The sequence below is a fragment of the Crocodylus siamensis genome, chromosome 1 (genome assembly GCF_052110815.1).
Source record: "Crocodylus siamensis isolate JL-2025a chromosome 1, ASM5211081v1, whole genome shotgun sequence".
NCBI classification, from domain to species: domain Eukaryota; kingdom Metazoa; phylum Chordata; order Crocodylia; family Crocodylidae; genus Crocodylus; species Crocodylus siamensis.
The window spans coordinates 101,968,932-101,981,117 of NC_143395.1; the positions used below are offsets into that span (position 1 = coordinate 101,968,932).

Sequence of the window (12,186 nt, forward strand, 5' to 3'; positions counted from 1 at the left end):
CTTTCTTAAAGGCAGTGTCCAAAGACATTTGGACAGATGTTCTCCAGGGAGATGGGTGATACAGCAAACTTGTTTGCTGACATGGCGTGGTGTCAGATCAAGCGTTGTAAAGTCAAAACTGATGCTATAAAGTTGAAACAGGGTGTCAATTTATAAACATTGTTTATAAGTGCAAAACTTTGTAACTCAAAACGTTGCAATTCGAGGACCACCTGTACATTGATGATGTAGAAGGAGATCTTGTGGGCTCCTAGTTAAAATTCTGGTACTTTAAGCAAAAATAATTGTGGATAGTTTCTCTCTTTCATGCAGAGCTGCTCCCTCTCTGGATGCTGCTCAGTTATCTCTCCCAGAAAAGATCTGATATAACATAATTACACTTTGTGTTCATGGGCAAAAATTAATCATGTAACTACAGTTGTCTGGGTCACACTATATTAACAAACCTGTTTCCTGTGTAAAACAGCTATAGTTAATCAAGATGTTGAGTCTTATGGAAGCTACCACAGAGAACTACAGCATACTAGCATTATTCTGGACTTATGTAATTATTTCAGAAGAACAATTATTCACCTTTGGGATAGGTTCCAAGTGAATCAGTTCCTTCATATCCTCTGTATATTCCTAGGCTAGGGACAGCAATTACACATAAAGCACTATAAGTGATTGGAAACCAGTTCAGATCTGTAACACACAAGTTGTTCAGTACACATCAACTGCTTTCAAAATGACTGAAACCAGTTTAAGATAATGTAGTATCATATTTAACTGATTTAGGTTAAAATCAGTTTGTTGAACTTCTGTTCCAGATCTCCTCCAGATTCAAGTTAACTCACAGTTCCCCAGCATCCCAGGATGCTTTGCACCTCCCCTGCAAACCTCCCCTCACAGGGTAGGTGGGCTAGCCTCGGCCCAAGCTGTCTATTCCAGCTAAGGAGGGAGGCATGTTCTAGCACCCCTCAGCTTCTGGCCTGAGCCACTGCAGGCATGAGGCTGCAATTCTGGAATCAAAAGTGAATGTCTGTTCACTTGCTTATCAGTCCAGTCTACGCAGTTTAGACTAAACTGCGAAGATTGAATTGATTCAGCCTCGGGCTTTTTGACTGTCTGTAGTTAACCCTAAGGAACAAATTATAAATATTTCATGAAAATACAGCTTAATATCAGTTTGTTTGCTAAACTGCTTTGCCAATTTCCTTGTTCCTGTTATTTGTATCCTTGGTTATGATAAATCTGTTTACAAGCAAACAAATGAACAGATTCCCCAGCTCTCATACCTCTCTCTCCAGAAGTACACATCTCTGTTAGAACACAAAGTTATCAAGGCTAAACGAAATCTTCCTCATTGGAGCCTTTTATAAAATACTGCCACTGCACCAGTAAAACATTTTATCTAAAATTTTTACTTAAGAATTATTTTATTTAAAACCTTTTACTAATGTAACAAGGGGATGCAGAGCCAATACAACACTGTTACACTTCCCTCCTCCATGCATTTCGGTGTATTTCTTCACCTTATCACAGGCTGGGGCTGTGGATCTTTTCAAAAGGAAATAAGAAGAGTTAAACCTCTGGTTTATTGCATATAAAATCCTGAGAAGTAGGTGGTAATAGGTCCCAGTCAGTTTTCGAGGCGAGTACCGTTCCATTTCTCTGTAAAATAAGCATGTCTGTATGTATGCACAAAATATTGAAATTAGTATTTGGAATACTACTAATAGCTTTAAGCAAAAGTTTTAAGACTTACAACAGAAATTCCACTGGTGTTATTCATCTAACCTATTCCCTCTCTTGGCTGTTGGTTCTATATAGGGATCTAACAAATAATTTGTACTTCTGTGCTTTGGCACGCTCACGTAAACACATTTTCTTTTGACCTTCCTTCTGATTTCTCAGCCTCTGTAGTGTAACCATAAAGTATAGTGTGCATCATCTCAACTGCTCAGGACTTGAGAAGAACCACAGCTTGTGATACCTTTTCCAAACATTTCAGAAAGCTGTGAGTACACAGTATGGCATCTCCAAAGCTAGCAGCTCTGGGGTTAACAGCTGACTGGTTTGCAGTTACAAGTGAAATAGAAATCTATAAACTGTATCCAGTGGTAGAGAGATTGATATCCAGCCCACATAACAGAAACATTCTCGATCCTGAGTCAGTTAGCTACGAATTCCATCGAACTAACTCCAGTATTTGTAATTTCTCAGTGGTAGCTAAAATCTAAAAAAATGATGATTTTAGGCTATTTGCACCTAAATTTGATACCTGCAAAAGCAGGTATCAAATTTAGGCATGAATAGCTAAAGCACATTAACACACATGTAGATGCATTAAGGCACATTAACGCTGTGTATGGACTGATTTGGGACTAACTTTAGACCCACACCAGTCTGCGCAGACGGTATTAATGTGCTTTAACATCTGCACATGTAGAAGTGAGCCTGTGACCGTCGGGCTAGCGGAGGGGGAGGGAGCACCCCCTTCGGAACAGCGTCCCGGGGGGAAGGGTGGTGCTATCCCCCTGGGTCCGGAGCAGATGTAAGATAATCAGGTCCCCGCCCTGGTTCTCGCCCGCCACGACTTGTTGTAAGGTTCAGTGGGACGGCTCCTGATTCTCCGTAGCCCGGGGTCCCCGACGGTCACGTTGCGGGGCTCCGCCACCCCTTAACACCCCGGCCTTACGCCTCCTGGGATTTCCCGTGGGCAAGTCCCCGGCCCTCGCCTGGGGTGCCCCGGTGATGCTTCTCACCGGGTCCCCTGCCCGGGGTAAAAACCTAGCCGGCGGGCACCCCCGCTTCCGGCCTGGGTCCTTCTGGGTTCCCCCTTTCGGTTCTGGCCCGCTGGTGTCCGGCGTTGGTCCAGGCGCTCACGGTGCCCTGTCGGGGTCCTCCCAGGTCCCAGCGCCGACTCCCGATCCGCAAACTCCGGGCGCCGTCGGGTCGCAGTCCCAGTACTCCCCGTCGCTGGAACCTTCGGCGTCCGGGCCGGTCCGCCACTCCCCGCACTGGGTTCGGGGTCCGGCTGCCGCCGCTGCCCTACCCCCCAATGGGGTAAGTAGCCCCTCCCCGTCGGCGTCTGCGCTCCCGCCGGGTGCAGGTCCCCTTGCCGTCTCCTCTTCTGGGCTCCCTGTCTCCGCGGCAGGGAATCCCCCCTTCGGGCTCCTCCTCCCGGGTGCGTCCCGGCCGGCTGATTTTATTGCCCGCTCCCGGCCACCGGCACGGGCGCCGGCTTCCGGCGTAAACAAGCGGCGGATGTCCCGCTCGGGCTCCGCCGCCTCCGCGGGCGAGCCCCGCCCCGTCCCCCTGGGACAGAGCCTAAATTACCTTAATGCACATTAAGCTAATGCACATTAAATGTGTGCCTAAATGCATGTGTAGACATGCCCATTGTTGAGGGCCCCATAGCAACTTACAAATGGCATAAAGCCTTTTGGTTGCTTAGTTGACTGGCATTTGTTTTCCTTAATAGAACCATGCAGAGCCATAAGCCTGTCACTAAGGGACAAGCATACCTTTCACAGGCCCCAAGAGATCAAAACAGAAATGAAAGATTGCCAAAATGCAAAGAAACCCTGGTTATGACACTTCTGTTAGCTGCAGTGGGAGCAAGGTGGTTCACACGTCACACCACTCTTTCTCTGTCACTGTAGCTCTCCCAAAATGAGTATTCTTCCAGTGGTTGGCTGAGCTAATGTGTAGGCCAGTTTGCCACTAGTAGTGCAATCCAAAATAGGCTTACACTATAAGTGAATCTGAGCTATTACCTCTTTTATAGATGAATCACGAAGTCTTCTGAAGCTGATATTTTTGTGATAGACGAAAGAAAAAGGACATTCATGAGATTTAAAGTCAGAAGTTAAAACAGCTTTTTGTTCTTTTACAACCTAGATGGTGGCTGTGGTGTTTTTCCATCAGTTTGCTTTGTAAAATGAAATACAAATCTGTCCCTTACTTTTCTGTCTTCCGCATACAGTGCAGTGTTATTTCATATATTTCGGCAGGGCTGTATCACTTAAAGCTACCAAAAGAAATTATTGTACTGAAGCTTTAAATAGAGTCTATTTCATTGCTGGGTCAGTCTCTTATGGGTTGGATGAATGGACTGTAAGGCGGGTAGAAAACTGGCTGGATATTTGGGCACAGAGGGTAGTCAGCAAAGACTGAGGGGAGGTAGCCTTCAACTACCTGAAGCAGGGTTCCAAAGAGGATGGAGCTAGACTGTTCTTAGTGGTGGCAGATGACAGAACAAGGGGCAATGGTCTCAAGTGGCAGCAAGGGAAGGTTAGATATTAGGCAACACTTTTCATTAGGAGGGTAGTAAAGCACTGGAACAGGTTACTGAGACAGCTTGGGGAATCTCCATCCTTGGAGGTTTTTAAGACACGGCTAGACAAATCCTTGGCTGGGATCATATAGTTGGGGAAGAACCTGCTTTAGCTCTACTTTTAGTGTTGGACTGAATGACCTCCCTAAGTCCATTCCAACCCTAATTTTCTATGATTCTTAAGATTTGCTTATTCATATGTGTGTAGGCAATTTGTTACCTTTCAGGAAGAGAAATACAGAAATTATATAGTGAAGGCTATTTTAGAAAGTCACAGTTGACAGTGGTAATCACCCTGTATCAGTGCTGCATCATTAACCCTCAAGATAACTCATGTGCCTGTATTACGCTGCTTTATAATGAATAAAATATACTTTGTGGAAAGCATCCCTAAATTAAGATGTGTTTCATCCTAATAAATGGCTCAAATATTTTGTTGTATATAGTGATAGGGCTTATTGGAAATTTGCTAGCTAAGATCTCAGTGGTCTCCTTTCTAATAGAGATTCTGGGTGCATCTACATGAGATGCTATATTGCCATAGCAGTGAGCTACCGTGCTCTAGTTCATTGCTACAGTGACATAGTGTCACTGAGCATGAACCGTGATGCCGATGCTACTGCTCAGTAGCAACTAGGATAACCATATAGCAACAGAGCTATGCAGTAATGCCAGTTACTGTGCAGTCCACTGCACGTGTAGACGCACCGTCTGTGTCAGAATCTGATCTCATGCCACTTTCACAGGCCCCATGCCACAGTGAAGTTATTCTACACCCCAGCCAGGGTTTGCCTGAGGAGGCAGTCCCTGCCTCTCCTCCCTCAACTCTTCTCTGCTGGAGCAAACAGTACAGCCGAGCTCCAGGCTGAAAAGCATGCTGGGATGTTGGTAGACTGTGATTTAACTTGGGTGTAGGGCCATGGAAGATGGTTAAACCCCTCTTCCCCTGAGTACGGTTTCCTAAACTTACTGAAATTTAGTGCTGGCTGTGACTGTGGACTACAAATCCCAGAGGCACTGGGAAGAGGATGTAATGAGTAATGCTGCAGAGTCCCGCTGGACTGCAAATCCCAGAGACGTTGTGGGGCAGCGGGAAGACGAAGCAAACCCACAGCCCACGCTGGCTACATGCCAGAGAGCCATGCTCTAGCACCCCCGGCTTCTGGCCTGCACCACTGCAAGCACATGGCTGCATTTCCTGAATCAAAAGTGAATGTGTGTCCACTTGTTTCTCAGTTTAATCTTTGCAAAGACTGAACTGATTAATTGTCAGGCTTTTTTACTATCTATACTTAGCCAAATACATATATCTTTCTATCTCCTAAACTGTTGATGAACAGTTATTAATTAACATAGTACTTCTGCAAGCTTTGCAAAAAAATATGCACGCTAATTTTCAATAAAAGAAAAATGTTTTCTATAAATTTTTCAGTAATACCACTTAGTGACTATGCTTTCAAATTCAACTGGGGGAGGGAGATGAGGAGGGAGGGAGCTAATGCTACTATGTTGCTTATCCATTTTAAAAATCACACTTTGAATGTCTGGGACCTGAATCTGGACAAAGGTAATGGAATGAATTGTGGCATGTTAGACTACCCATCAATTTATGTGTAGTTTAGGCATGATTCCCTTCATTTTTAATAGTAAAACTGACATAAGTTAAATTGCATCTTTTAAAAAAATCTGTCCTCATCCCCAGCAAAACTTTTTCCTCATATTTATTTGTTTAACAATCCAAAACAACGTTTATAGAAGATGAAAAGAGTAGTCTTGATGTTTTGCTGAAACCTCCTAAGCATACTTAAAAATGGATATTTTATTTTTATCTCAAGAAAAATTTGAACCTAAAATTCTCTCTTGTTTTTAGACTCTGTTCTTTTTTATTTATGTATTTTTGTGAAACCAGGGACCAGTTGGCAACAACTTACTGATATCACCAAGACAGCATGAAGATGCAGCACTAATTACAGGAGCTAGGATTTTTAAGAATCAAAGGTAGCTAGATGCCCCTTTCCAATTGAAGTTTCAAAGTTTTTTGAACTATTGTGTGATTTTGTTTTCCAAAATTCAGTCTTCACTAAAGCAAAACTGCCAGAGTTTTCCTTTCACTCAGGTGTCTTGCTAGAGGAAGAGAAAGAGAGCTTTCTGTCCCTTAATAGGGAAGTACATAGGATACTTCGATCTCTCTTCTTTCTTCCACTGGCTAAGCTTTTGCCAATGAATTAATAACAAAAACTGCATATATCTTTTCCAGTGTAGTGGTTCCTAATTGCCCTCATTCTCAGACATTTCAACACATTCCCCATTCATTTCATGAGGCTGTTCATTATTATTAGGTTCACTATTGCCAGGAAGGCAGAAGGCAGGGTCGGATGGCACCCAAAAGACTAATGTATTCAGAAAGTCCTTATGGTGCCACCTTGCCTTCCCTTCTGCTTCCTTTTAGACTTTCCCATGTTACCTTTAGACTAACATGGCTAGCTACTTCTTGTTACCACAAAGGTCACTATTACCGTAGTTGTGCATGATTGCCAATTTAAGCCAATGGGACTAAGGGTAGATTTTCTCCTCTTGTTTTTAAAAATAACCATATCTCTCACTTTGTCTTGTTTTGTTCCACTCTGCTACTCACTTTACCTAACTCACTCAGCTCTCAGTTGGTTCTGTTAAAAAAATCAGATCACTCTTGAAGTTAGAGCTTGCCCTCCAACAGACATCCAGAATTGTCATTTTGTAGCTGTCTACCTAAACAGTGTCTGATTCACCACAATGCTATTCTTGCATCTTTTAATTACACATGAATTCTTTGTTATTATTAACACTCATTAATTACTTAACCTCAGAGATTATTTTGAAATTGAGTTTGTTTGCAAGAAATTATTATACCGGTTTTTGTTAACTTCCTTGGCTACCCTCAAATTTAATGAATGAACACACATTTTTTGTTCTCAGCAGTTTTTTAAATAAACCTTTATTGAAGTTTCCTGCATAATATATAAACAGCTAGTCAGAAACATGAGCCTAAAATGAAAACATTCTTCAAAAAATTTGATGATATTAATCCAGAAAGAAGGAAGGAAACAAAACTGAGCCGTATTGATTTGTGCCTCATAAGAAATTAAGGGGGGGAAATATGGATGGAGGGATGCCAATAGAAAAGGCAGAATGAATTTGCAGTTAAACATTAGCACTCGACGATTAACAAACAGAATAATAAGTTGGCATTCATATTGGAAAGACTTGTTTAAAAATATATCAACATTTATGACAGAAGTCATTGTCCTAAAGATGATATTAAGAATTGCTTGTATTCACACTATCTGTAATTGTAGTTCACAGTGTTTAAAAGCTTTTCTAGCTCTAACACTTTAATGAAAATTGTATGAGATAATGTTGTTAATGTTGTTGGAGACAAGTTCTGAAATGATGCCCTATGTAAGGCTTTTCAGTGTTTTCATCTTGAATGGCTCTAATGCCATTACCAAATTTAACATTTTATTGATTTTCCACTATGATCCCTATCATTATCTGTGTTTACTTTAGTAAAGGGTAATTTATGGTTTTGTCAAATGCCCTATACATCTGGTACCTGACATTTAGAAAGAGCTGTTGAAATGTAATGGCTTTTTAAAGTAACATTTATTTTAATAAATGTAAATGCTGACTGATTAACAAAATTATATGTACATTATCAAAATGGCTTACATGAGTATGTCTTGGTTTGTTTTCAATAGGGCAGAATACAGAGCTATGATAGCAACTGGAGGAGTAATAACAGGCCTGGCCGCCTTAAAGAGGCAAGACTCTGCCAGATCTCAGCACCATTTAAATCTTGCCACATCACCAACTCCTGAAGAGAAAAAGCCAGTCAGACGCCGGCCCAGAGCTGATGTAGTAATTGTCAGAGGCAAAATCCGTCTTTATTCCCCATCTGGATTCTTTCTTGTTTTGGGAGTGCTTATCTCATTCATGGGAATTGCAATGGCCATCCTTGGATACTGGCCTCAAAAGGAAGAGTTTTTAGGTCCTGATGCTACACTGTCAATAAATGAAACCCAAGTTGTACAAAACCGAGGTGGAGTTATACTTCGTTTCTTTGAACAGCATTTACACTCGGATAAGATGAAGATGTTGGGCCCCTTCACTATGGGAATTGGAATCTTTATTTTTATTTGTGCTAATGCTATTCTACATGAAAATCGTGACAAGGAAACAAAAATCATACACATGAGAGACATATATTCCACTGTAATAGACATCCACACTTTAAGAATAAAGGAACAAAAGCAACTAAATGGTGCCTTCACAGGCTTGTTAGGAGAAAGTGAATTCAAGCATAGTGGGAACACATGTGCATCACGTTTGGCTGCAAACACAATTGCACCTTTTTCTGGCTTCAGAAGGAGTAGTTTTCGAATAGATAGTTCTGCTGAGGAAGATGAAGTTGCCATACATGAAGACAAGAACATTACTAATCTTCTACCCCCTCTGTTAACTGAACGTTCTGGCTCAGTCTTTGGACTCTGCCCTTCCCCTAACAAGGCTATCGATGACAAAAATGCTAGCTCTATAAAGTGTGAAACAAAATCAATTGTATCATCCTCCATTAGTGCTTTTACACTTCCTGTAATTAAACTGAATAACTGTGTTATTGATGAACCCAGTATAGACAACATCACTGAGGACTCCGAGATCACTAGAAGCCGGTCTAGAAATTTGTCAATGGACTCTCTAGCCATTCCAGTAACTGATACCAATGAATCCTACAAACGTGTCAGTGTAGCACTACCACGAAACAGTTCATTTGTGGATTCTCCATCCAGTCAGTTCAAATCTTCTGTGACTCTTGGACCAAGCACTGGAAAACTTTTATCACCTGGTGCTGCCAGAAAACAGTTTGGGTCCAACACATCATTGCATCTTCTGTCTGCACATTCAAAATCCTTGGACTTAGAGAGGGGTCCATCTACACTCACTGTCCAAGCTGAACAAAGAAAACATCCCAGCTGGCCCAGATTGGATCGCAGCAACAGTAAAGGATATATGAAACTAGAAAACAAAGAGGACCCAATGGATAGATTACTTGTACCTCAAGCTGCAGTCAAAAAAGACTTTACAAATAAAGAAAAACTTCTTATGATATCAAGATCTCATAATAATTTGAGCTTTGAACATGATGAGTTTTTGAGTAACAACCTAAAGCGGGGAACTTCTGAAACAAGATTTTAATATTTAAAATACAATTTACAAGATGTCATAAAGTATTTTTAGAACATTTTGGAAAGTGTTTCTTTTTCATTGAAAGTGGTACAAGCCTGAATGTTTATAGCACATTATAATTGGCTTATGTGAGCAGAGATCATCACCTTTGTAATGCCAACAACAGTTCTATGTCTTGGTAACATGCAACTGCAATATTGTTCATTAACATCACTCAGAATATGTTGGTGCCACACATTTCATTTCCTCCAAGCAGTTACTCCTTTGATTCTATATTAGCATGTTATCTTTCATCACTCATGAGTCAAGAAGCCTGCACCAGAACTATAGCTCCCATTTTGCTTGTATTTTCAATTAATTTAATGTTTGCAGCACTCTAACAATGGTACTTCCAGTTTAGGATGAAAAGTGAGTAGGAGTTGCACTGGAATTGCCGAAGTCAGGCCCATGTTATAGATATTGTCTGTAATACATCTTGGTAACTACAAACCTATAATGTTGTGAAAAGTTATTTTACTTGTTGGGGTGGGAGTGTAGAAGACAATTGGACAGATTAAACATCATTTTTATGAACTCATTGTAATTGGGCAAGTTGAAAATGAGTGTTGTGAACCCTTAACTATGCTTTATGTGATAACCTTTCTACATCTGTAAAACCTAGTACTGTAATTCAAGGAAATCATATGTAGAACACAATGGCCATAGCTTAGAAATTTGCAGATTTTTATGAGATTAGTTACCCAAAGCATATCATTAGGCAACAATTTTAGAAACAAAAATAGGGATTTAAATAAAAATATGAACATGATGAATGAAAAAAAAGTTTTAGAAACAGTATCTTGATGTGGCAAAAATACAGAGAATAAGTAAACATATATCATTTGTATTTACAGTGCCCAAAACTTAAGATTGCTATATTTGAAAGTACAGAAACAGCTATAATACTATTAGTGTAAAAGCCCTACTAGCTTAATTTTGACCTGAACACTTTGCATAGCTATAGTGTGATAAGTTAGCTGCAATAAGGTGCAATGAAGGATTTTGCAAATGGAGGATGGCATTTAAAACACAAAGTATTCTGTGAGCAAAGCAAGATTCAGTTTCAGTTACAGGTTATTGCTAAAGAAATTAATACATGAAAGCATGTACTAAACATTTTCATGTATTCCATTAATGTATTTCCTGCTATGGGAACCATACTAGATAACATTTATGCCCACTTCTTGGTTCACAAAGCAGGACTGGGGTGGTAATTGGTCATCTTCGATCTTTTCACTTAACCTAAATACTCAGGAATTACTTTAATGGCTTTTCCCAAAAAAGAATCAAACACATTAAGATGGTGTTGTACTTCAGTTGACCATGAAAGATGAAAGACAGAAATATTCTTTTCTAATTTTCAGATTCATATTTCAACAATGCAGTGTTTGTGTCAACAGCATTCTTGCTCCTTGCATTAAGGCATAGTGTTACTTGTTAGAACCTCAAGTCTATATATTGTAATAGAGTTGGCTAAATATTTTGCTATGAAGCTTTTAATAACTTTCTGGTTCATGTTCTTAAGACATTTGCTATTTTTTGAAATAAAATAAAATATATACTGATATCTCTGTGGTTAAATTGTTTACCCTCAGTATCTTGAATTTGTCCACACCTCCAAAATCATTTACACTGCTACCACTATGTTAAACATATTGACCTTTCCGGTGATTAACTGGTTATGACTTTCACTGATTTCAGTAGCTTCCCAAAGTACATGTAACAGGGAAGAATTTAACAGAGAAAATGAAAGGGGGCAAGGAATAGATTTTGTCTATATTTAGGCCACTTATGAATGAATCTATTTGATGATGCGTGAAAAAGCTACTATAGCTGTAAAAACTGAAAAGACTATCATTTTAAAGCAAGCAATGACTTTCAGTCTTTTCTGAATAGTTAATTTCATTCTTAGCCTAAATAGCCTGCTTTTCAGAACCATATTACAAAAGTAAAAGAATGGCTAGTGGTTTTTAATTTGGGTTAGAGACCTAATGCTGAAAAATTACTCATGTTAATAGTTAGTCACTGGAAGCCAAGGTAAACCAAGACTTAAGGTTTTTAAATGTTTTATCAGAAAGTTGATTTCCCTACAGCAAAAGCCCATCATCCTTCATTAAAGTCTAAGTAAGAGAATTCTGGACTCCACGTATATTGTAAATTTAATTCAAGTGTTATTACTACCTATACAAGACAGTTAAAAACAGATTATATCACAACATAAAGCAATTCTATAGTTGGTACAAAACCAATCAAAACCCAGAATATAGAATATTTCACATTTTGCTCTTTTCACAACATTCAGTCAGCTCTAAAAAAAAATCGTCACAAAGTTTCTTACTGTATTAGTCAGCTAATATGTTAAGATCTAAATGTTAAACTTGTCTTCCACAGGCCGCAGAAGGTTTTGTGTCACAACTCCAGGATTTGTGTCAAATGAGTCTTAGTTGAATAGTAAAGACAATGCCTTAGATGGTAACCCCAGCTAATCTTCTGATGCTTAAGGAAGTGATGCTCAACCAGGGTAATGTGGCACCCTGAGGTATCTTGTGATCTATTCAAGGGTACCATATAATGTTAACACTGTTAGTTATGCAAACATGATT

The 12,186-nt window shown here is 39.9% G+C and overlaps 1 protein-coding gene across 2 annotated transcripts in view; it reads left to right on the forward strand.

Annotated features, from left to right (window-relative positions):
• Window positions 1-11,176, forward strand: part of TMEM200A (transmembrane protein 200A) — an 86,546-nt gene extending 75,370 nt beyond the window's left edge. The window contains exons 1-2 of one of the 2 annotated variants that reach the window (XM_090038979.1): window positions 6,300-6,319; window positions 8,059-11,176. In XM_090038979.1, coding sequence (XP_089895105.1) covers window positions 8,075-9,553 — 1,479 coding nt within the window. In that variant the 5' untranslated portion in view covers window positions 6,300-6,319; window positions 8,059-8,074 and the 3' untranslated portion in view covers window positions 9,554-11,176. Of the gene's footprint in view, window positions 1-6,299; window positions 6,320-8,058 lie in introns of those variants that run through there. The other variant, XM_090038988.1, reaches the window with a different exon arrangement.
• The last annotated feature ends 1,010 nt before the right edge of the window (window positions 11,177-12,186 follow it).